Below are 26271 nucleotides of genomic sequence, written 5' to 3' on the forward strand. Positions count from 1 at the left end.
TAGTGCCGATGGCAGCCACCACACCATGGTGGTTCCACAACGTGTGAAATGAGCTTCCCTGGAGAGCTGTGTGAGGCAGCACCCTGACTCCTGCTGGTCCTTGTGCACTTTTTGTTGGTCATTCAGTCTGCTGAGGAGAAGCTGTGGTAGGTTAACTTGGGTATTCACTCTTCTTTCTGCTGTAGCAGAAGAACATGATCCCATGTGGCTTTTCGTAGCATCAAAGGTGGCTTAAGAAGCTCTCTCTTCTGTACTGTTCTTTCTGTTGCTTTAAAGACTTCTATAAAAGCCTCGATCACTTCAGGCATCCAGCTCAATACGTACTTGCGTTGGCTGATGCAAGCAGTAAACTGCAGCGAGAGCTCACAGCTGTGGCAGGACAGGGACTTCCTAGGGTGCCTTTGCCATCAGACAGGAGGAACTGCCTGGTGAGTTCCTGTATCCAGAACTTGACTTTGTGGGATTTTTCCTAACCCCAAAGCTAATTCCTAGGAAGTAGTAAAGAGTGTTTACTGCAGTCTAGTCAGAGGTGTCATAGAGATGTGTGTTAAAATGGTGCTTTTGAGCCAATTTAGATACTACTTTTTTTAGATTTAGATATGCTTTTTTTCCAAAGTGTTTGTCTTGGGTATTAGTGTTGGAATATCGTCTATACTACAATGGGGGAAATAAATGATTGTTACAGTTTTAACAGGTCTCTGGTGGTTAAGTGCTGGAGTACAGAATTGGACTGATGCGTTTGAATCACTTGACATTAAATGTGGACACTAACTAGCCTTTAAACCTGGCCTGTCAGTGTACTACAGGGCATGATATCCATGCATAGGCTTGAAGCCCAGAGCTTTAAAATGATCTAGTGTAGTTGCAGGTAATCAAGTGTTTCCTATTCCTGCTTAGAGTGGACGAGTAATGGGCATTAAATTCTTACCAGAAGAGCCTAGGATGTTTTTCTTGTTGTATAGTTGAGCAATTGCAGACAGTGAAGAACTGAAATTGTTTGCTTGGGGAAATACTGGGGTTCCCATCATCTGCCAGGGCAGAAACTCACGTCAGAATCAGTTGTGCCAGACCTCCCTCTGAGGACAGCGATATCAAAATATCTGCTTCATAATTGTTTATGCTTTTGTTTAACCAAGTTTCCCCTTTCCTTAATGTGACAGGATTTCTAAGCCAGGAAACTTGCTTTAGTTTTCGGTTTTGTTAGTATATGATTTGTGCAACTTCTCGGTGCCTGACATCATAAGTACTTTGGGCATCCAACAATAATGGCATTGAAATTGCCTGGTCTTTGGGAAATGAGGATCACAATGAAATCTCTGATAGCAGATTAGATCTCAGTGAAAATGCTGGTGAAATACATCACTTGCTTTTGTTTTCTTTGCATAAATAATAAGTAATTGCACCATCTCAGCTATTGTATTTCACATTCACTGTTGTTGCAATCTTAATATTGTACCATTAAGGACTTGGTGCAGCCCTAAGCCTTAGTCCTTGACTTCCATCTGCTGTCTGTACATATATAAGTATGTATATATATGTATATACGTAAAGAAAGCCTGTGAGAGGAAGAATTAGGTTTGTGTGGAGTATGGCAGTTGGATTGCTTCTTTGGTGGTGAGATAATATTTCATCCATTTATTACTTTTACTGTTTTGTTGAATGATTTAATAAATTTAATGAATATAGTATTGTGTAGTCTTACGAGAATAACAAAACAATTTGAATAGAAAACAGCTTATTTGAAGCCCAGTGCTAGGAAATATATTTGAAATACAGGTGCGGAAGATATAAGAAACAGCAAGGTGTTTAGAATGTAAATTCGAAAGCTGTGAATTTAACAGATGTGTGCTAGTTTAGACTTTTAAAAAGTGTAATTAAAGAACGGTGGTCTCTTGATTACTGACATGAAGCAAAGCAGTCTTGGGTGCAGCCTTGGCTCTGTCTAGCACTGCTTGTCCTGACTTAACACTCCCTCGTGTGCTGTTTTGTTGGTTTTCAGTTTTTCTGTACTTTTCTTCTGAAAAAATACAGACAAAGGATGTACAGTCTCCAGCTACTGAGAAGCTAGGTTTTGTAAACAGACCTCTTTCATTAATATCTCCTGAGCTTTATGTTTTTCTAATATTTGCTCGTATAACCCACTTTTCTGCATTGGCTGCAGCAGCTCTCCTTAGGACACGGTCCTGTTTGTGTTGTTAGGTAGCCTCAAATTTTCTTTCATACTGTGGCTAAAAAATTTTTGTTCCATGCACAGAGTAAAAGGGTTTTGTATGTCTGGAAAAAACCTAACAGGTTGTCTATGCATATCCTGTCCCCAGCATAATAATTTATTTCAGTTGTAGTGTTTTGCAAAGTGTTTGCAAAGTGTTCTGGAGAAAATTGATTCCAGTACCATTCTGCTGGCATTAAATGCTCAGGAAGGGTTTAAAAAATAAAAAAACCAAAATGGACGGTTTTGTGAGAGGGCTTTAAAAACAAACAAAAAAAGCCCTCATTTTCAGAAGGCGTTGGAAGTGAGGAAATGCAGGAATTGGGCAGTATTTCTTGGCACTTGTTGACCTGCTTGTGCCTGGAGCTCCATGCCCAGCCCTCACTGCCCACAGAAGACAGTGTCAGATCTCCCAGCCTGCGGTCATCCTCTTGATCTGTGGCAGGTAGGGTGGACTTTTATTTCTTTTAAAACTCTTAGGCATCTCTTATTCAAAAACAACTCAGACTAGGGTTCATATGGAACAATTTATTTATATAATTCTGCCTACGTAATTATTAGAGCTGACTGGAGTTTTATTTCCGAAACTTCTGGTCGAGAGTGATTGATTTCTACCCACCCACCCCCAAGCAAACCTTTTTGGGAAAATATCATTTTAATAAAACGTTCATAAATCAAAGATGAGGATGGAAGGAAATATCCCTCGTGGGCACTCCTCTGGACTACGGAGGCAAGAGATTTGAGTCTCAGTTCATCCTGATCATATCCCATGCTAGAGCTGCGCTCATGAATAATTCAATATACTTGAGGGCAGAGAGAGCAGGGTTGATTTTTATGAACTTGCGGTTTGATTTCCCTCCAGGAACAGTCAAATTCCTGCTCTGTGTCTCTCCAGCTTCCCAAGGAGTGCCTGGCTGCGACCTCCTTTGCACTGGGGCAGTTCCCCCTCTGCTGCTCTTGCAAGGAGGCTGTTGCTTAGTGAAACTGCTGGAAGGTCTTCATTTCATTGCAGTCGAATAAGGAAACAAATCTGAGAATGGTGACATTATAAGCACAACAAACCCCTGATAAAAACCCCAAACTTCAGTCTTGCAGCCAGTGCCAGTAATTACATTGCTATTGTTAGCCAAAGATGAGGTGGTGTGAAAATGTACCATGGAATGACTCTGGGCTTGGCTTGGAGCCACTTCCAGAGTAACAGAAAACTCAGCCGAAGAGGCACCCTGACCCCCAAGGAGGAGTGTATACACTGTGCAACTCTTGATAGAAACGTCTCAGTAAAATTCTACATCTGCAAAATCTTGCACTGTATCTCCTGACCTTTTCTTCTAGAGAAAGATATCTTGGTCTAAGCAAGACTCAAGCTTTAGCACTGCTGAGGTCATGCTTAGTGGGGATGGTTTTCTGTGGAGATGCTGAGAAGCTCGACGTAATCATTGCTTAGCTGAGGAAAAGGCAGGAACAAAGACTATTAATGGAGTAAAATTTACAAAAGAACCCAATGACACATATGTTGCGCTCTCTGTTAAAGCCTCTCTTGTTTAGGTTTCTGCCTTTCCTAGGAAGCTGTGTGGAGACTTGCACAACAACTGCATTGAGGCCTCTGGGTTGATCCTGGTGAAACCCCAAAACAGGAGCTGACTCAGAGCCTGCAGATAAAAAGCTTTCTTTAAGAACTGTATATTACTCTGAATGCACATCAATAGTGGTTTTATTTCTTAGCATAGTCAAATAGTACCTCTATCCCAGAACCTGGGCAGGTCCATGTCATCTTCATGGTGAAACCAGAGGTGGAGTTCTCTAAAGATGAATGTTTCCCGGTAACTCTGCTTGGGCTTGTGCATGTTCATGGAGAGCCACCATGGTACCAGACTTGCATCACGTTTGTCCCCTTTCACAGGAAAGGGGACACTTTGGTGTTAAAGTGCCTTGCGAAGATGTGAGCTTATAGATAAGAAAAAAGAGTGGAGGGTTTTGGCTAGCATGTCAAGAACGCAAGACTCCTTGTTGAAATTCAGACCAGTAATACTTCTGGCTGCTTCTTTTCCACGTGTTCAGTGTCTTCTACAGCCAAGTTTGCTGCTTGTTGAAGCTGAGCCCACTTTTAGCCATACTTCAGTGTAATGCCAGTAAGTGCAGTTGCCTTTTTGTTATGGTTTCCTTCCACTTTATTATAAATTGTTCTGTTTAGTTTATGGGGACCATAAAGCAAATAGGATACTTTGATTTTATTTATGAACATGTGGTTTTGTTTTATAAATGAGCACTATGGGTAGAAGTTTCTCAGTGTAGTACAACAGCATTCTCAAGGAGTTTTACTTACTACAGCAGGCCAAGATGGAAGTTAATCCTCTATTCTAGTACCATAAATACGTCGGGAGAGTTACTGTAGGGTATGGCCATTTTAGTCATCTCTCAGCATTCTGTCAGTTTAAGCAGTACTGCTACACTTAGTTTATAAAGTGTTTGTATGTTTTGAAGTATTTCTGATTTGTCCCATTCAAGTTTGGTTGAAGACAATACGTAGTTTTGCAGGCAACTTTCAGCCTTGCTGAGATGTGCCAAATCTTAATTGCCTATCCTTGAGAGCCCTGATTGTCTCATTTTGCAAAACCTGGCAATCAGTCTAATGCTCTGTTCTGTGACTAAGAATTGGACTTTTTAATTTTTGCTCATGGGTCTCAACTTACCATTAACAATTTGAAATTATTTGCAGACACTTATGAATTCATGAATTTAGAATTTTTTCATTCTTTATATTGAGACTTTTGATAGATGTGTATTTTTATTCTTTATTTCTTTTCATATAGAGTTTTAGAGAATTTGCTGAAAGTTATTTCATATTTATTTTCAGATTTTCATATCTAGAGCCCAATTTGACACTAAGTACAACCTTATAACAACAATACAACAATTTTGTTGTACCATGCCCTTTTAAATGCTGTGAGGTAGTGACAATAAGTGCCTCAAAACTATTGCTACCTGTCTGGGTAATTTGAGGGTAAAAACATTTCCAGATAACCTTGATAAGACCTTAATGTGTAACTAGCCATACATTTATTGTATGTAATTCAGATGGCAGATGAAGTTGTAGCAGGTGAAATCATGATGCCAGGCCATCAGAATTTTAATTGTCAAAATATGTTAATTTAAAAGAAGAAGCTGAAACGTCTGCATTTATGTGCATGCAGTTAGTTTTCCTTGGGGAAGCAAGTTGTGCTCAGGAGTATGCAGTGTTGTTTCTGGGCTTTGCAGGAGCAGTCGAGTGTTTGCAAGCTGCAAATAGCAGGGGCACAGACAACATGCTGTGCTGGAACGGAACTCATCCCTGCATTTTTTGTTCCTTCTGTTAATAAAGCTGTGACCTGTGCTCAATCTCTTGCCTGCTTTCGCTGCCTGTGTTTTCTGATCGAAGAGCTTGGCATTGGGCTGCTGCCATTACCAACAGCTCGCAAGCTGGTGCTGGACCCCGTGGATTTCTTTAAGCCTGTCCAGAAATGGATCATCTTTTGAATGGTTCTGCTTCCTGATTTAGCAGCCATCGAATGGTCTAAGTTAAATTTATGTGGGACTGAAAAATCCCTGGTCTAATCAATCCAAGTCATTTTATATGCCAAATCCATGGCCATTGATTCCTTTGTATTAGGTTGGTGCAAAAGTAATTGCAGTTTTGGATCATGAATTTTAGATCATTATAACTAGGCTCAAACACATCTTTATTAATCAAAGTAGGAACCATTAAAATCAACATTTTTCCAACAAGAGATAAGTTTGTTTATTCCTGTAGTTTAATTAGCCCAATTTGTTCAACTTTTGAAGCATTGGTTGCACGATGTGTGGTTGCGTGTTGTCATGGAGAAGAATTGGGCCCTTTCTGTTGACCAATGCCGGCTGCAGGTGTTGCAGTTTTTGGTGCATCTCATCGATTTGCTGAGCGCACTCCTCAAATGTAATGGATTTGCCAGGATTCCGAAAGCTGTAGTGGATCAGACCAGCAGCAGACCACCGAACAGTGACCGTGTCCTTTTCTGGTGCAAGTTTGGCTTTGGAAAGTGCTTTGAAGGTTCTTCTCTGTCCAGCTACTGAGCTGGTCGTCGCTGGTTGTCATATAAAATCCACTTTTTGTTGCATGTCAAATCCGATCAAGAAATGGTTTGTTGTTGTTCTGTAGAATAGAAGATGACACTTCAAACGACCATTTTTTTGATTTTTTTTTTTTTTTTTTTTTTTTCCGGACAGCTCATGAGGCAGCCACTGATGGAGCTTTTCACCTTTGCAGTTTGCTTCAAGTGTAGAATGGTCGAATTGGAGTTCTTCAGCAACTTCTCATGTAGCTGTCAGAGGCTCAGCTAGGATGGTTGCTCTCACTTGGTTGTTGTCATCTTCTGCTGGCTGCCACTACGCTTGTCATCTTCAAGGCTCTGGTCTCCTTTGTGAAACTTCTTGAACCACCACTGCACTGTACGTTCATTAGCAGTTCCTGGGCCAAATGCATTGTTGATGTTGGGAGTTGTCTCCGCTGCTTTACGACATATTTTGAACTCAAATAAGAAAATTGCTCGAGTTTGTTTGTTTGTTTTTGTCTAACAACATTTCCATAGTGTAAAATAAATATAAAATAAATAGCAAGTAATAAGCCAGTAGCAAAAAAAAGAAGGCAAGAAAGTGCATTAAAATGATGTATAACATAACCACATTTATTTAAGAATGTATCCAATATCAAACAGCAAATTTCAACAATGCAATGACCACAATTCCTTTTGCACCAGCCTAATGTTACTCCATTAAGCATGTGGGTAGGCTGCTTGTCCTACAAAGCATTTTGGTTGCCCTTTTTTCACCCAAGACAGCTTATCGTGGCTTTCTATTTCATATGATACTGTGCTTTGGTTTTGGTAATTCTGCTCAGGTTTGATTACACATTGTTTACCTTCAGACTTGGTAAGGGTATTTTTGGATGGCACTTGAAATTGAAGTTGCAGGATATAGAAGACCAAGTCCCCCTTGATTTTTTTAGTCATCTCAGTTGCAGAAATTGAGGTTACAATTTCTGAGTTTGCGTGTCTGTGTAAGAGAGAATGAAGTTTATGCTTGTGCTCTGTAATAGCTTGTGCATTTAAAGTAGAGTTGTTTGTAATTAACAAATAAGTCTGAGGTGTGACCTTTATTGTAGAGTTTGAGTAATTTTTACATTGGTTAAAAAAAAGTTAAGGCTCTGGAGTTTAATTTACGCAAAAGGATTAGAAAAAATGACTGAGATTTACTTAGCAAATGTTGCTGTGAATGTATACATCTGATGACAGAAGGTCTTATCTGTGGTTGCAAGTAGCCGATAGCTAAAACACACTCCATCTTCTTGCCATGACAACACTGGTTTTGCCTGCCAGACTGTTCCATTCTACATGGGGGAAAATCTAATTAAAGGCAGAAAATTAAATTTGGAAAAGGCTTAGTTTGCTGCCTTGTGTTGTCCCTTACTAAATACAGGATTAGTCGTGATTGCGTGTCATGGTTATGCCTTATATAAATGAAAGAATTGCTCTTTATTTCTCCAAGTGATCACTTGATTTAAGAATACTCTAGCAGCATAAGGTGACCCAGGTCATCTGCAACATAGAGTTTCAGTCAAATATAGACTGATTATTTAGATGTATCTATCTTAATAAAATTAAAAGTAAAGGAACAATGGATGAATCCTGTTTCTTTTTGTCATTATTATTTTTATTGTTTTTCGTTTGTAGCTGTTGAAATCTGATTCTGGGAGACATCTTGTTTCTGAGTTTTTGCTGGATGAGGAATTTGGCTATGTGGGAAGGAGGAGGAAAAAAATGGGAAATGGGAGGACATACTCCACTTGAGTGCCAGAACTCATTGCAGGATCTGAAGGGCATTGCTAGAGCAGAGAGAGTGCTGCCGCTAGGCTGTTGCAGTCAGTTCACAGCATGATTAGCTCTGAAAGGAAAAATGGCACTGTTGTGGCAGCATGGGCTGGCAGGGTGTCACCTGGGGACGGAGGGGCCAGGACAGAAGGCTGGTTACCGGATGGTGATTTCAGTAGGACTAGGTGAAACAGAAATAGCTGGAAATGGAAGAAGCTGCATTTAGCAAGCAGATCCAAGTGGTGATTTTGTTCTGATGTGAGGACAGAGCCAGGGAGGAGTGGAGTGGGCAGCAGTTGTTCCCTGTCTGGGCACCCGGGTTGGACTAGGGTGATCTTGAAAAGGTCCTGCCCATCCTCAGCAACTCTGAGGTTTGTGCAGAGGAGTCTGAGTCTGCAGATGGGTTTGAGTGTGCATATGCAAGATGCTTCCAGCCCTGCTCCTTTCTTGAGCTTGCCTTCCCAAAACTGTTCTGCCCACCACCAGAATTTGCTTTCCTGGCTTTGCTGAGCTTTCTCTCTCCAGCTTCTAAGCTCAGTCCAACGGAGATGTCATTGCTGGAGGGAGTGGCGAGAAGAAAGACACTGGCTGTAGGAACATCATCTGTTGCTCTGATCTATTGCAGCACTTCGTTCAAGTGTTTTCCTTCCGTTTTCCTTCTGAAAGTGTGGATACGTAGGCAAGAAGGAGCACTGTGACACTTGACGCTAAGAAACCTTTTGGTCTTGTTTCTGCTTTCGGCTACATTAATGTAAATCTAGACTTTATGAAGATGCTTTTGGCTGTCGTCTATTTAACTGTTACCAGTTAGCTTGTCTAGGTTGAAGAATGAATGCCGATGTGAGAAGACAGTGTTAGCATACTTAATTAAGAATTAATGTTTTAGCATTGGGATTCACCATTTGCAGTGGAGGAAGTTAGCTGGTGTTGAGTTGCAATCCTTGTGTAATGGGGACTTTCTCTCCAGCTGCTTAGCCCTTAACTAGAGCCAAAGCTCACAGGACCTGAGGCTGTAGCCCCGTGGCATGAGTTTGTTGTTAAATGTTTTGTACTCAACAGATATCCTTGCAGAAAGGAAATCTGCTTTATGAAGAGGTTTGTATTATTTCTTTCCTATGTTTCCTAGACACAATGGCAGAAATAGTTGTAAGTGCCTAGAAATACCTTGTCTCCCACTGTATGTGTTAGTCACATCCAAACCAGAGGCTTCAAAGTAAAATGGTTTACTTATATGAAGATAGCCAGGGAAGGGTCCCATACTTGCTTCCTAGCTTGCTCTTTATGATTCCCTCCTGTGGTATCAACCCTGCAGACTATGCTTCTTAGTCTCATATGCTGGATCTCATTCTGCAAATTTTCATGCGAATGTGCCTTACTGCTGTGTTTATTTTTTATCAATGCTGTTGTAGTTTCCTGAGTAAGCTGTAGTTGACTAATTGCAGAAAACCCCAGATTATCTAGTGTCATGAAGTTTTTGCTACAGTATGTTGATTGAAACTGAAGGATATTGTTGAACTTGTGCTTCTAGTAAAGCATGTGTAAAGAAAAATGTCATAGCTATTTTTAATTACTTGCTGCCTTAGACTAGCTTCTTCTGTACTTTAATGACTGTCAAATATGATTGAAAGCTCAAAAGATCCTCACTGTCACGTTCTGGGGTTTGTTTAGAATGCTTAACGTCTCTCCAGGAGCTTCTGAAATGTGGTATTTTTATTTTGTATATTCCTTTGGTTTTAATTCTTAAATGATCCCTCTTTTCAGATTTCAAATTATAATCTATTTCCTGATGCATTGCTGACGCCCCGTGAGCCATGTCAGAAGTACTTCCAGGTCAGATGCCCTTTAAAAGATTCTACTATGCAAATATGTGAAACTTTCCTCTTCTCTTCCTCCTTCTTCTTCCCAGGCCCATATTTCGCTTTCATTTTGCACTTACACATGAAAAAGATCAAGCACTTTCTTTTCTTTTTAACAGTGCCTTTTAAAATAAACTATTCAGCTTTTTAAAAGTTATTTCTATAGACAATACAATGCAAAAACGGTCTTATTAGAGGTAAAGATAAATCAGTCATGCACTGTTTTCTGTTTGCAATGGCATTATCTCTCTAGGGCTGTAAGATTTATGACAAGACTGAAAAACATCAATAAAAGCCATTCAAGTATAAGTGTTATTTGTAATATTATGATGCTTAGAAAATGGGGGCTACTTTGTTAAACATTATAGTGGTGAAAGTACATCAATCTCTATCTGTGGGTATCTGTCTAAACATTAGAAGTGTGCAGTTGAGACTGATTTGTTTTAAAAAGTAAATAAGCTAAAACCATTAATGAATTGCTGTGGCAGGGCAGATCTACATAGCGAAGTGCTGTCTTTAAGCAGCAACACTTTAATACTGTGTTATTATTCCCAGTAACAATGTCCTAATTTTTCTTAGTTTTTCACCAGAGCCCAATATTTTTTTTATTATAATACCTTGTTTTTACTCAGTTATGACTTAGCACTGTTCACCTGCTTTAGCTGGGACACACGTATCAACTCGGTGATTCCTGGTCTGCTTGTGTTTGCTTTTCAGCAGAAGGCAGAGGAGTTGAAACAAGGGCGCCCTGTGCCGGTCCTTGCCGGTGGCCCGAGCAGGGGGGCCGGGGTCTGCCTGCAGCGCGGTGCTTGGGTGCAGGACCCCGGGCACGGGGTGCTGGTTCGCTGGCGAGGGGCTGCGGTGTGCGGCAAGGGAAGCAAGGCCGGTGGGAGAGACAAGATAAAAGAGACAGGAAGTCGGCCTTTGCAATTTTGGTCTTGAAATTGCAGGCACAGGAAGAAGTTGCATTTCCTTGAAGTTTCCAAATTAGAATGTTGGGTTGTGCTTCCTCTGGGAAAACTGACGTGTTTCAAGCATCACCGTGTCCTGTATAAAGGAGGGCCAGGCTGTCACTTTTCTTCTTCGTGCTGTTCTACTGCGCAATCTAGGGGCTTTTTCAGTGCATTTAAGCGTTTCCTTGCATTCAAAGTTAGTCCTGGTGTGGTAGCAAGTTCTGCCCTTGAGACGCAAGACCTGCCCCTTCCCATCTGTATTTCTTGTTCTCTTTTTACCTCTTTTGTTGCTTCCCTTTTCCCCACCTTTATAGATGCTTCCGAGCATGGAGGGAGCCTGGCTGGGCGTGCAGGGCGACGACCAGGGAGCAAGGGCCCGTCCCTGGAGAGGACAGTCTGCTCCGCTCTGTGCTCACCCAGTGGCATTGATCATTTGATGGTGATGGCTTGGTCAACAGATCGTTTGAAAGGGGGTCGGGGAGGAGGTGGTGTCTAGTGAAAGGTCCATTTTGGCATTTTTCTGCTTAAGATCGTACACCAACCCAATTTAGCACCCAGCTTGCAAACACTGCTTGGGTCACAAAGACTTCGGGAGGCTTTGGCTCAGTTTTTGATCAGTGTGCCAATGTTCTTCATAAATCTGTGAGGGGGAGTTTTGTCAAGCAGATTAGTAAAACATCATAACATTTTATTTCAGTGTTTCTGTGTGCTTATTCTTAAAGCGTTTTTGATAAGTGAAATGCTAACGGCAGGAGACTGGCTAAAGGTAATCTGGCAGGCAAATACTTAAGCTTTATCTAGGAAGATTATTTTTTAAGAAATTTGTTCAGTAGTAAAAATAGTGGCAAACATTGCATGAAGCAGCTTACTTGTAACAAAGAACAAGTATAAATTTCAGTCTTGTTCCAGATTGCAGCAGTTGCATTTATTGATGGAAAAAATATGCTTGTTTTGATTTGCTAAAGCATAAAATAAAATGTAATCCAGTGAAGTCTATAGATATGGTGCAATTCTGTAAGTTCTAAAGCTCAGGCAGTGGGTCAAAATTATCCTTCCCCTGTTAATGTTAATTTTTTATGCAACTTCCAGATTGTCACACTCTTAACTGATTCAAAAATGCGTAAAGCAGCCATTCCGTAAGCACAGGCCATTTTGTGTTTTTAGATTAAAACAGATGCTTTGGTAACTCTGTGTAGGATGAGATGTGGCCTTGTTTACGTTAGACTTGGTTGGTTTTAGGCAAGATGCAGAAAGCAACATTTATTGATGTATTTATATGAGAAGTACATTTATAAAGTTACTTTAAATTATGTGATGGTTGTGTTTTAAAGTCTTTTGTGGCTAAAGCTGAAATTGTCTACGGGATGTTTGTAAACTGTTACCTGAGCTGTTGGCTTTTGCACAGTGAGCGTGGGGTGATCTGTCTTCTGAAGAATTTGCAGTTGGTCTACACTGACTGACTGGGGCTTGAGGAAATGGCAGACATGGAAATTTGTAAAATTTAGTTTAAATTCTGTTTTGAACAAGTTTTAGACATTGTTCTATGCAGGCGATGCAGGGAACAGAGTATATTAGGTCTACTTGGTTTTAAATGAAGCAGAGGGATGGTTGGAAGAGTGCAGCTTTGGCAGCACATCAAAAAGAGGGAACACTAGAACTGTGTGCACATTTAGGTAATGTTGTGAAGTGCTTCTTTTCACTCTGTGTTTATGTATATGTTCTTTTAAAACCCATATATTTAATCTCTTGTAAATCTGTACAGCAGTCAGTTATGTCATATATCAAATATACAAGGATGCAGCGCAACTCAGCTGCAATGATCTGTCATCAGCTAGCTCAAATTATAGCTTTTCATTCCCGGGTAAGCTCCAGACACGTTTTCATGTGCAATATAAGCAGTCAGTGATATCTGAGAATTACAAACAACAGAAAGGGTGTTTCATGCTATGGCAGATGGGAGTGATTTATTAAATGGCCTCTAATTTGGTTGCCAGGTGTCAAACAACAGTGACTACTACAGTATGTAAATTGAGGTGTTCATGGAGTAGTTAGGCAGATTAGTGGGAGCCAGAAATAGGCAGTACAGGAACAAATGATAGCTTTTTAAAAAATATAGGTTTAATCTTTTTTCATGGTCTAAAAATCTGTTCCCTCAACAAACTTAATACTTTTCAAAATGTGAGCTGTGCCCTTGGCTAATAAAAATCAGAAAGCTGTCTACAAGTAGACAAAAGAATGGTTTTATTTAACTGAGGAATATGTGTACTCTGCCTTAGGATGTATGTTTCTTCCTTTAGTTTGAGCTTTGTGAGCTGTAGAGCCGTCTTCATCCCTGGAGCAGCTCTTAAAGTTGATTTCAGTAGGATATTTTGTCAAGGTTTTGGGGTGTTTTTTTCCTCCCCATAGAAATCAAATACAGTATTGTGATATACTCTACCTTGGGTATTCCCTGCCTTCTGACCCTCTACTTCCCCCTTCCAAAAAACCAAACAAATGAAACACAACCAAAACCAAACCACACAAACACAAACCAAAACAAAAAACCACACACACACACAAAACCAAACAGATAAAGAGAAAATGCACGTGTTATGTTAGGCAACAGCTGACTGGCCAGTCTGACTTAAAATTAATGGTGCCTGAGTTCTGCCTTAGATGAAAAAGGAGCAGCATCTGCCTGCAGTCTGCTTAGGCATTTCTCAAATTCTCTGCTTCCTAGTGATGAGTGCTCAAGGAGCTCTTTCCGTTCTCTTTGTTGTAAGTAGAGGTGAAATACTAAAATGAAATGATGGTATGGACGACTTCTGGTCTCCCTGGCATTTGCAAAGGGCACCTCTCCTGTCCCCAAGCCAGTCCGCAGCAGAATCAGACATCAAAAAGCTGCCTTAAAACTGCCTTGTGTAGGGTCAAGCTTTCTGCTTTTTCTCGGCTTCGTGGTCCTGATGATCTCTCTATATTTTTCTGCCTCTGTTTTTCCTAAGCTTTTGTCTGTTCTCTTACCCACCTAGGTTGTGGTAATTTTCCTACTATAAAGCAATAAAGTGCCACATCCCTTTACCAGAAGCCCTAGCAAAATAGTGTAGATGATTGTGTTTCACAACTGTTTCTTTTGCTTTTCTAGTCGATTCTGGTGTGGACGCGTTGGCAGTGTTTATGGCAAGCGGCAGCACGACGGACGTTGTAAACCGCAACAGCCCTGCCACCCCACCGAACACCCTGAATCTGCGCTCTTCGCATAACGAGCTTCTGAATGCAGAAATTAGGCACACGGAGACCAAGAACAGCACTCCTCCAAAATGCAGGAAAAAATACGCGCTAACTAACATTCAGACGGCCATGGGTCTTTCCGATCCCGCAGCGCAGCCCCTTCTGGGGAACAGCTCTGCCAATATAAAGCTGGTGAAGAATGGAGAAAACCAGCTCAGGAAAGCTGCCGAGCAGGGACAGCAGGATCCCAACAAAAACCTTAGTACCACTGCAGGCATGAATGTAACTTCTGAGAAGTTTGAAGGCAAAGAGCCGATCCCGCAGGATTCCTCTGGCTGTGAAATATTACCCTCGCAGCCGAGGAGGACCAAGAGCTTCCTGAATTACTACACGGATCTAGAGACATCTGCGAGAGAGCTAGAGCAGAGTTCTGTTGTCATGGAAGATACTCAAAGCAACAGCCGGGTTTCTACCGTTATTGTCAATGGGGAAGTCCTGCCCCGGAAACAAAACAAGCTGTCAAGTCCAGAGGATGGCCAAGTTGCCACAGTGTCGTCAAGCCCTGAGACTAAGAAGGACCACCCAAAAACTGGGGCCAAAACAGATTGCGCCCTCCATAGGATTCAAAACCTGGCCCCAAGCGATGAGGACTCCAGCTGGACTACGCTGTCCCAGGACAGTGCCTCACCGAGCTCGCCTGATGAAACAGGTAGGCACGTAAAAGCTGCTTGTGGCTACGGTTTTAGAAATATGTTGCATAACCTCTCTCAGGTGGTGGCTGGAATGAGAGAGGTGACTTGTGATGCTTTGGGACAGGAAGTGGATTACATCGAAACACAAGTGCTGGACTTGCAGGCAGCTCCTTGTCTGCTTGGGAATGCTTGGAACCTGTCTGCTTGATCCTCACGGCTTTACTGCTGCTTTAGGAAATGCACCAGAGAATGCTATAGACAGGGTCCTGAAGATATGCTAACTGCACCTTTTGCTACTTTATAAATAATTGCTCTTCAATGGGTACATGTTGTGAGAAGTAGGTGATTGTCTGGAGATGCTAAACTACTGATAGCTGCCTACATACAACAAACAAACTTTTTTTCTGAGCAATGATTTTTAGGTTCAGCAAAGGTTTTTACTTTTCTAATTCAAATCCTAGTGGGTGTCCCCCCCTCCGCCTTCAAGTCATTTGATGATATTCTTTTATTTTAAAAAAAGTCCTCCCAAAGCTTGGGTCATTTAATTTCTGTGCTTTTTCTCTGTGCAGTGGTTCCGTCAGTAGCTCAGAAGCTGAAACCGTGGCATGTAGTGGCATATTTTGGAAGCCTGGGCTCATTAATTATTTGAACAGTAATTATGACTTGTGCACTAGCTCTGTTGTGATTTACAACACATCCGTATTATTTTTAAAACTTTAAAGATCTCATTTACTCTAGTTAATGGACTTTCTCACTTTTTTATATCCAAGCCAATATAAAAATGTACAACTTTGTCAAAATGAGGGAAGGGAATCTGATTCTTGAGGATGACATGGGGCTAAAGAAGTTCATCAGATATTGTTTGTATTTTTATTTCATTATTACACCGCGGAGATTTTGTACTGTTTGGAGGCCACTGTGGTCCAAATCCACAGCTCCATTACTTGTCAGTCGTGCATGAGTATAACAATAGTGATTTTTATTTTTCACTTAAATTTTTTGAATCTGTGCGGCGCAGACAGCAGGAGTCAAGTGGATACTCCAGAGCCCAAGCCTAGGGGAGGATGATGGATGAGGCTGGCACTAGTGCTGTTTTCTCTTTGTGGTTGTCTTTTTTTTTTTTTTTTTTGAATGAAGCTCACCAGAATGTCTGTAGAAGGCAGGCGCTTTTCTTAAACTTCACTTAAACTTCACTTAAACTATCACCTAAAAAGTATTTTCAGTGGACATTTATCCCTTCTTAGTAAAGTGCAGTTCTCTGTGTAACAATCTCGAATGAATTAGGAATGAGAATTCTCTGGGGAAAAAAAAAGGAATTCTGTTTGCCTCAAAGCCAAGAAAAATACTGGAATTTGCTTTTGCATCTTATCTTATTTGAACAAAACTCCCTCCTTCTAGAGCAGGGAATGTCACTCATGTAAATAGAGCCTGGTATTCTGAAATAACAGTATGTCTGGGTAGAACAGCCCTCTAGTACAATAAAAATTACAGCAAGTCATGAACTGGTCAGAAAGATTTATACCAATAGTCAGTTTTGCCTCTGATTGTAGCTGGCGTCTTTGACAAAATTAAAATGGATATTCTCTTAAAAGCACCATTTTTCCTTTGCAGTACCTATCTGATAGAGACAACAAGCGTGTTATTTACTACAGAACATGTTTTCTGTGTTCCTGTGTGTGGAAAAAGATTTATGGGAGTAAAAATGCATTCAGTTACACTGTGGATAAACACAAGTCCTATAATACTAGAGAAAGAATATATTATCAACTATACAATTGTAGGTTCCTAAGTAAACATCCAGTTTTCAGATTTTTGGGAATAAGAGGCTCTAGTTCACACCTGCTATGCTTCCTAATGGCCTGTCAACCTACATATTACTGATAACCATGTACGAAGAACAGTGCATATTTTATAGTTTCAGGCTTGGCTTGACCATTCGCTGACCGCTTAAGAACTAGGAAAGGTGACTATTGCTGTATATCCCCAGGGTTTGTGTAGGTAATGTTCTGTATGTGGACTAACTAACTGTGTGTTTATCTTCCTTTTAGCTACCCCTATAAGAGGCTTTTAGGGAAGAAAAAGTAAGCCAGTTTAAAAGAAATAAAACCTAAAAGGCCACATGGTTACACAATGTTCGCAGTAATGATCAGCATTGAGGGTCTACTGGTAGAAGGCTATAAAATAAATTGAACTTGAAAGATGACTCGCTCAAGGACACGCTGCTGCTGTCAGTTGCTCATGGAGGCTGCTTGCTGTGTTTGGCCAGTCAGGTCGGGTTTATGCTGTGGGTTCTCAGTGGAGCTACCTAAATCCATATCTTGAATGCTGAGATAAGTGCTCTGACGTGAAACCCGAAGTTTCCATGGTAAAGAGCGATGATCGCCACCCTTTTGAATGAAAATATGTATGTAAAAGTGAATTAATGTGCTTAAATTCAGGAATGGGAGAATATATGTCTTATACGGTAGTAATTAGCATCCTCTCCCAAACTCTGCAATTACCAGAATTTGGGACTAGAGAAGAGGCTTTCCATGAGGTGTTTTATGGTCACAGTTGCAGTTTCATAGTTACTATTTACTAGAAAGATAAGGAACAATTCTTTATTTCATCAAAGCCATTCATTTTCCTCCCTAGGGAGGGCTTGATTCCGCTGCCTGATGTCCCTGGAGATGCCTGATGGTGTCCAAGAGGGGCAGCAGGCAGGAGGCAAGAGCTTGGACTTGCATTCTGGAGCAGCAACCACAGGCTAAGTGGGGTACACGTCGAGTAGCACTCACAAATGAATTAACCGGCTGGATAGAGCCTGTAACATCTACCCCACAGTACAGAAATGAAATGTGTTCCTTCTCTGGGTCTGGCTTTGTTTTAAAAATCACTCCATGGTTAATCTCTGCTATACTGTGCCTGAAGGTTCTAGTATGGTTTGTCATATTCTCTGCAAACACAGCTCTCTCCCAGTGTGACATCTCTCCCTGGGTGCTCCGGGGCCGGGGAGGTTGAGTTCAAAGACAGCTGCCTCTCTAGTGGCTGTGCCTTGGCTACCAAAGCATTACTGTGCCTGGCTTGGTGCTTTGGCTAAAATAGTGTCAAATGTGGCCCTGTCCTAACTGACAGAGCTTCATTAATTTTGACGTTATTCCAGCTGAACTTCTGGTTACTTGATGGGAGTTTAATAAGCTGGCTTATTTTGCGCTTAGTATTTCATTTCTTGTTTGCAGCTTGCCTGTTCAGGGACGCTTTCCTTGCTAGTGTAGTAAAGCACATAATTCCCAATCTGGACAAAATCAGAGTGCTGCTTTGTGTAAGTGCAGTGCTATGGTTTTGAGTGTTTTAAAAATGGATATTTTCTACTCAGTAAAATGTATAGTTGTAGGGTAAACAAATGCCTCTGGACCTGGCTGCTGGAACACGTGGAATACTGGCAGTGGAAAGGTGACAATGTGGAATAGCGGTTGTAGCGATACAATGCTGGAAAGTGAATGCCAGCGTCATACTACTGCCTGGGTGGAAGCTCTGCAGTAGTTCCCAAGATCTTCAGAGCACCACAAGCTCCCTCTAACTCCATAGTGCAGTTTACTGTACATTATTACATGTGTAATGTTAAGACATATTAGGACATGCTTTTTATATGAGGCTCATTCTGTGCTGTAGCAAAGTGGAAGACTCTTCTGAACATCTGCAGGGAAAACTTGGGCTTCAGAAGTGGTGAATAGCTTATAATCATGTCTGGTACTTGACAAACTGGTTTTGGAAACTTTTCAAGAATCTATTGTTTCAGGGATGAACAGGTGTGATTCTGAATCCTGCATGTTCTCTCTGAGGTCAAATGCATCTTACTGAAAAAGCTCTTTGGTGCCTAGGATTGTATGTCTTCACAGGTCTCTCCTGACACCATGGAAAGAGTTCAGGTCCAGTCAAACACAGGACTAAGCAGAGAGGAAGGGAAAACAAAAAATGAAGAGAAACCAGAAAAGGTAGTAGGGAAAAGTAAGGATCCTGATAGCTCTTTCAGAGGGATGGTAAGGCACAGAAGAAAATCCACCATCAACTAATATCTGACTAACAACCGCTCCTTAAAAAAAAAGTTCCTAGTTCGTAAAGCTGTGTAAGTATTAACAAATTATGACCAAAATCGATCCAGTGAAAACCTCTGCCTCAGCACTTCTGAATGCTGCATAGAACTCAGGCCAAACTTCAGTCACCCTGATTGATGCTTTGAAATGGTTTCGGAAGTCTCTGAGTAAGGGAAGGAAAAAACAGTGTTACCTTTGGGAGGACTGTTAACCTGCAGGCCCCTGTTTGTTAAGGCTGTGAACACGGGTGTATTCTGCTTGGAGGGTTCTGTGTGCTCCAGAGCTCTTTGCTGCCTGGTTGGGTGCCTGTTTATTGTCTTCTGTGCGCCTGTATCTCAGCTACAGGAGATGTGGTAGAGAAGCGGTATTGCTGCTCAGCAGAATGAGTCTGTAAGTCTTTACAAAGGCCACTGAGCTTTTGGAGGATGTCACAGTTGCTGGGGTAGCAGCGATTCACCTAGTTGTACAAAACTGGGGATGGCTGGTACAGTTTGGGGAGCTTCCTGCTTAGAAGTGATTCCTGCCTCTTTGCAGCTGAATCCCCTGTGGAGTGGAAACCCAAAACCTGGGCTGCTGCAGTTGTTTCTGTGAGCATGTGCAGTGATACCAGCATTGGGCCCCAGTAGCAGTGAGGTCCTCTCACTGCTGCTCTCAGCAGAGGAGAAAGCCGATGGGGAAACAAGAAGCGTTGTGGGGTGGGGAGGAAGGCTGGAAGACAGGTGTGCAACTTGGAGACTTGTTGAGAGGAGGGACCCACTGGAGGGAGAAGCAAAAGGAGAGTAACTGCAGCTGTGGAGATAAATCAGAACTTGGCGCAAACCGGGAGGAAGCTGGAATAAGCTGGAGCTGGAAGCAAGCAGAGCAGGGGCGTTCATTGTCAGTAGGTCAGGCAAGCGGGACTAGCACAAAGGTGGTGACAATAAACAGGATGGACTAAGAGAGTAAAGCAGCAGGAGTATTGGGGAATTTGTGTGTGCTTGAGGCTGGGACATTATTTCACAGAAATTTTGAAAACCTACAGCAGGCAAAACCAGGGAAGCAGTAAAAGTTATTTAATTCTGAAGTACAGCTAAGAGAAAATCAAATTCTAGCTCAGGACTGGATTCAGGCCTTGGCAGAAGGAGATAGATGTCTGTGCAGTGGGAGGGACAGACCTAAATTCCCCTTGAGTTCCTGCCCTGGTATATTTGTTCCTGTAGGTATTTATTTTAATCTCCCCAAGTTAGCGGCTGCTTTAGACCCCAGTCTCTCAGGGCTCTGGTTCCTCACGTGCTTAACTCTCACACAGGTCAGCTTTAGCTGATTGAAATTTAGTTCAGCTTTAATGACATGGAATTGGCTGAATTGGAATCGTGGGTCCCTTGAGTCACAACTATGCTATTGCAGGCTGTGGTATTAAACACACAGAAACCTACAGCATGTACCACCGAGACATGGATCAGGAGAACATGGGCAGATTTGGGGCAGTACCGAGCCATCTCGGGCCAGGAGAGATCTTGTATGATGGGACATGGCATGCTGCAAAGACCTTGCTCTGAACCTAGTCCTCGCTTGAGAGTGGATGTATGGTCCCTGCCTTAAGGGACATGAAGCCTTTGTTAAGCGATCCCATGAAAGCACATACATTTGCCATTAAGGCTCAATTGCTTCATTTTGAGATGGATGGAGCCCTGGGTACTCAGCATTAGGCCATAAATGTCCAATATCAGGATGTCACAGAGCTCAAGATAATGACATTAAGTGGGTTTCATGTGGTGTCTGAGATCTGGATTTCTAAAGCCTAACAGTGCCCGTCCTTCAGTTTGTGCAGTGAATTTATCCATGATACTTCAGCGATGAGAAATCCTCGAGAGGAGGACAACCCCAAATCTGAAGCATATATTTTTGCTCCCTGCTCAGAGTGTTTCTGGGGCGTTTTTATCCATTTTTATATGGTGGTGTGTTACGGGAATTGTTTTTAACCACCGTTTGTTATATGGATCATTTTATATGTACACCGTTTCATGCACTGGACTAATTTATTATCTGATATGATTTTCAAGAAAAAGCTTGGAAGTAGTCAGTCTCAGAAATATTAGTGAAACTGTTTTTTAATGAAAGCGTTTTTTTTTCTTAAACAGTGGCATAATTTAATATTAACTAAACTCATTTTTCCTATTATTTTGTTTTTAATTGCTTCTTGGTTGAGATTCTGCAGGGCTAAATTTAAATGTGAAACGCTTCTTCAGTTATTAACTCAAAAAGATAGTTGCAGTGCACTGAGAGACATAGTAGCGCTGTCATCACACTCAAGTAAGAGCTGTGACTCTAAGAATACATTCTTTGTACATAACTGATAAAATACTCTAAATCTGAGGTTATGACCTCTTTTACTTTTTAGAAGTGGATTTTCATCTCCTTCTCGAACCTGGGAAGTTTTCAGTAAGGAGCAAATGAACCCTTCCCTCCTCAAAATGAAAACCAAAATGCACAACTCAGATGGGCCAAATTAATTTTTAAATTAGAATATATTCCCATTCAGACTTTAGTTTTACTCCTACTCTGCAAGAAAGAGAGAGTCAGTTACCCTGGTCATTTTGGCTGACGTGATTCTTGGCTTTGCTTAAATTATTGATTATGGCAAGGGGAGGGACTTTGCGATGAGAACAGCGCTCTCACTAATAGGAGCCTTTCACTAAATCAATTTCTGCCATTGCTGCAATGCACCTTCGGGGAGTTGGAGGTTAGCAGCTTTAACAAGAATTTTGTCTTCAAAGCGTGGATCTTTCCCATACATTTTTCTAAGCTTTTTCTTTTCGCGTTTATACAGGCAGCAAAGGAGAAAAAATAACATAAATATATTTCCAGGAGTTGATTTGCAGGGCGAGGGCTGTTCTGGTCCAAAGTTGAGCTGATTAAATCTTGGTGTGATGGATACCTAAAGGCTCATGGGCTGAAAAGTACTGTTTCAAAAGCTTGTCTCCTGAGCAGAGTCAGTCAGAAAATACATCAATGTCTTGCAAACTGGAATCAATTCAGTAGAGAATGCACTATATGCACACACTGCTGTAATTCCTGTATAGCCATCTCTCTCATTTTTTCCTGGCTTATTAGAAAACGCAGTAATTTATATGGTCAACATGTGGCGTTTCCGCTGTTGCATCTACCGGCAGTTCAATAGGGGTGGCTTTTTTCTCCCACCCAAAGCACCATTCCTTGTTAGACTAATTAAGTAATTGTCTGTTTAAACATAGCAGTGTATTTTCCCATATTTGAGTTGGAGATGCTACACTGAAGGAGAATATGAAGCTGTTGGGACATGTATGTAGCAAACTTAAAGGATGCTGGTAGCAGATCAGTACGTGTTGAATTATACGGGAGCGTCTAGTAACTGTAAGTAACACTTCCTTTCTATTTGACTTTTTCATAGCTCTGGCTGACAGTGTCACTTAGCTCTGGATATTGAATACAATTATTTTATCTGCGAATAAAATTTCTGCTCAGTGGAAGATCAGCTGGTGTCTGACAGGTTAAGTTGCAGAGTGCAGAGTGTGCAGTTCCTGCTGTAAAGGTGCCTTTCCTCAATGCTCATCATTGCAGCAGGGAATTGACAAGTGATGTTTTAGACTTGTGATCCACAGAGCTCAAAGGTTTTTACATAGGTTTAAAATCCGTTATGATCCATTGCTCCTTCACAGGTCACAAATTCCTCCCCTGAGACTGCTTTATTTTCCTTGTAGTCAAAGCAAAGAAAAAAGTCTGTCTAAGTAATATAAGAGCAGTACCCCTAGTCATTCCCTAAGGTTCAAGGTAAAGCAACTTTTGACGGGTGAGGTTTTGGGGGTTAGAAATGTGTGGGGCAGGTTATAGCTGATATTTGATTGGGATCTGTCAAAGAACGTTGATTAATATCTTGGATAATTTTTTTTTATTCATGTTGCCAGCTGTAAATCAATCAATTTGGCCAGGTCAGAAAAATGATCTTTTGTTGGAAAGCTGGTTCACACGAAACCTTTTCACAACTTTTTGTCTTTGTTTGTGGAATTGTAATTAAATAGCATAACTGTATTTGCTCCTTACAAAACCAAACAAGTAATAAGAAATAGTGATCTGGTTTGGCTTCTGTAAAATTATTCGAAATTTAGTTCAATATTTTTTTCTTTTGTAGGCAAGCCAACATCATTTGTCACACTCTGTAGCTGTAGCAGACTTTCAAAATAACACTTGGTGTTAAACTCAAATTACTTTATTTTCTTTCGTGCTTAACTAAACCAGAATAATGAATCTCCCTTTTTAGCCACTGGAGCCTGTTAGCAGATAAACTAAGGAACCTTGTAGTCTCCTGACTGCATTAATTTCCCATGGTTAAACGTGCTGAAACACAACCAGTGTATTTTTAACAAAGAGATCTGAAAAGTAGGAAGAAGATGCCAGAAAAATAGGGGTTTCAGGACTAAGCTTCCCCTAGCATAGAATAGGTAGCTTATTTGATTTTTCATAGGAGATTGTTTTTTCTCCACTAAAATGAGTGTTTGGGGCTTTCTAAAATTACATTCAGGATATATATAGTGAACAAGGTCCTTATGCAGCTATCAGAATGAATATCTGATCATTAACAGAAGATCTTTTTTCTGTATTTCTCTTGATTTCATGTCATAATTGAATTCTCACTTCCATAACTATACTCCACATTTGTGTACTTTAAATATACCAAGTGTACTTCTTTATGGGAAGTTCCTTTTTCCTAAGATTTTCTAGTCCTATTATTACTTCTCAAGGAAAATGGAGTTTCTTAAAAAAGCTTCTTGAGGAGTAGGGCAACGTGGAAGTTGCCCCCATCTCTGTTCCTCCCAGTGTCTTCTGTCCACACACATCCACTTCGGTTTTAGTTTCAAAGGGCTGGTTCAGCAAGCGGAGTTGCACAGTCCAGAGGGCTTAACACTTCTCAGAGGTAAACTCCCTTTTTGGGTGGTCGGGTGCCTCTAACTTGAGAGATGCTGTTGTTAATCTGTGAGAAGCTTCAGCTGTCCCAGCACAAAATGAATCGAGCAGTGACTTGGGAAGAGTTGTGGTTTCCCAGGAATGATGCATGGGGGTGGGTTGTCTCTCAGGTCTCTCTGCCAGAAGTAGGTAGAGATGCTATCTATGAGTTTGACCAACATTTCAGGTTCACTGCTTCAAAATTTTATGAATCTCAGCGTAATAATTGATGGTATTGGGGGAAAAAAAAAAAAGAGAGAGAAACACAAAAAAACTCCAGACAGACAAAATCTACTGATTTAAAAGTTGTGCTTCCTGCAGACCACACCTGAAATACTCTAGTAATTTTAATTACTGGTTGTATTTTTTTAACCTTTCTTTTTATATATTCAGGTATACAACAGAAGTTTTCCTGTAGGTGAAGGATTATATCTAGCCTTTGCAAAGCAGATCTCTCTTGTTTTCCTCTGCTAAACCAGCTGCAAACAGGGCAGGGGGACAGACTGAGTGCTGGAAGCAGAAAGGCTCTTCAGGAGGGAGCGCAGGGAGTTTTCAAGTGTTGTTCTCTTTACTGTTAACTCATTATTTGACATCCTTTCTTTAATCACACAAGAATGCTCGTAGATATCATGTGTTTATATAGGCTGTAGTACTAATGAACAAGAATAAATGCTTCAATTTACACCAAAAAACCCATTTGAAAACTAAATGAAAGCAAAGCTGTAATTTTTCTTGAAATAAATATACTGAGCTAGGGATCTTAAAAAGTAGCAGATATCACCAGACACAATACAAAAATCTGTCAAAAATGCTGGAAGTAAGTGTACATTCACAACAGTAATATTTCTCTAGCATTTTAAAAGTAAACTTTTTGAAAGTAATAAGCCTTGCGGCTTGAATTCTGCAATGATGAAGAGATCTACTGTCTGATTTGGTAATATGCTAAAGATCTTCTGATGGGATGTGCTTTTTTATTTTATGACTTGCTGATGAGCAAGGTGATGGTCTAAGTTTAGAAGAGAGAGAAAAATCTTTCCTTCTGGTAAAATTGTTGCAAAAGGGTCAGTGTAAAGGCCACCAGATCAGGTTATTTTGACTTAGTTATTTTTCCTTTTCACTTTACAGATGCAATGTCAGGACTGTATGTTGTGCTACCCACTGTCTTTTATCTGGGCACATTCTGTTTTCAGAAGGTGGCAGGATTTGCTGAGAATTTGTTATCACTGCAGAAACAGTGAATTTCTAAGTAGCATCTCACATCCAGTTTTGGTCATCTCTCCTTTCTATTTCTGAATTTTTCTGGAATGCAAATAATATAAGGGAAGCAAGACTGTAAATATTTACTGGTATAAGAGCTCTTCTGAGCTGTAGTAACTGTCATATGTAAAAGCCTGTAGTGTAGGCAGTGTTTAATTACCTCTTGAGAACAGTGAGCTCTGCAGTAATCACTAGATAAGGTCTGCTCTTAGTTACTGCTCTTTGTGGTATTTCTAATATGTTCTCCTTTTCTTATTCATAAAGATATTTAAGCCCAATAGATGTATTTGTCTACAGAGAAATTTTTGTCTATTAGATGGCTCTGTACAATTTAGTATAAAAGTAGTGTCATCTTCCTTTTAGATACATGTTAATATAAAATTGAAGATGACAAATGTGTAGGAACAATGATATTCAGTCCCATAACTCTTGTATTGCTGTTGTCATATGAGGTTATTGTGTATCTCAGGGTAGGAAATCATGTACCTTTATACTTAGGAGAACAAATTTATTGTGGATTTTTCTTCTGGGAATATATATATATATATATATATATATATATATATATATATATCCCTTAGAGGAAGCTTGGATACGTTGGTTTGAGGGTTTTCATATCGCATGTGGCTTTTTAATCTTAGTAGAGTTGTTATGGTTACTTTTATTAAAGTATATTTCAATAATGCTAGTTCCACTGTTCCCAATGCAAACTAAGAACTGACTGGAAGCTAGAGCTCAGTTTTACAAGAGTTACAGAGGTTACAGTCCAATTTTGTACATCACCAGCTAGTACATTGGCTTGTAAGAATGGCCGTATCCAACAGACCTCAGGCTCCTGTAGTTCTTTATGGGTCGCCTCTGACAGTGGTTAGTGGGAGAAACTTATGGGAATAATAAAAACAAAAACCAGGGCAAGCTTAAAGAGGTCCTCTCCCTATTATATCTTCTTCATTTTCAGCAATCGGTGGGTTTAGGGCTTTCGGACTTGGTATGTCATTCATGTTATCTTCTTTAATTGGTCTTGATAGACTTTTCTAACATGAATTTATGTAATCATTTTTTGGTCTCATTTGTATTTCTGGCATCCACAATATCCTGTGACCATAAGCTCCATAATTTAATTAAGTGCCGTATGAAAAAGCACTTCCCTTAGTTATAAAATTGCTCTCCAGTAATTTCATTAGTT

At 40.6% G+C, this 26271-nt stretch overlaps 1 protein-coding gene across 17 annotated transcripts in view; it reads left to right on the top strand.

Annotated features, from left to right (window-relative positions):
• The window catches only part of APBB2 (amyloid beta precursor protein binding family B member 2), a 179568-nt gene that overhangs the window by 72831 nt on the left and 80466 nt on the right, over positions 1–26271 (top strand). For 10 of the 17 annotated variants that reach the window (XR_010606085.1, XM_065633108.1, XM_065633110.1 and 7 more), the window contains one exon: positions 14019–14813. Coding sequence is in view for 16 of the 17 variants with exons in the window: in XM_065633108.1 (XP_065489180.1) it covers positions 14019–14813 (795 nt within the window). In the remaining variant the exon portion in view is untranslated. Of the gene's footprint in view, positions 1–6461; positions 6671–9849; positions 9919–14018; positions 14814–26271 lie in introns of those variants that run through there. The other 7 variants (XM_065633113.1, XM_065633115.1, XM_065633119.1 and 4 more) reach the window with 2 other exon arrangements.

The sequence above is a fragment of the Caloenas nicobarica genome, chromosome 4 (assembly GCF_036013445.1).
Source record: "Caloenas nicobarica isolate bCalNic1 chromosome 4, bCalNic1.hap1, whole genome shotgun sequence".
Lineage (NCBI taxonomy): Eukaryota > Metazoa > Chordata > Aves > Columbiformes > Columbidae > Caloenas > Caloenas nicobarica.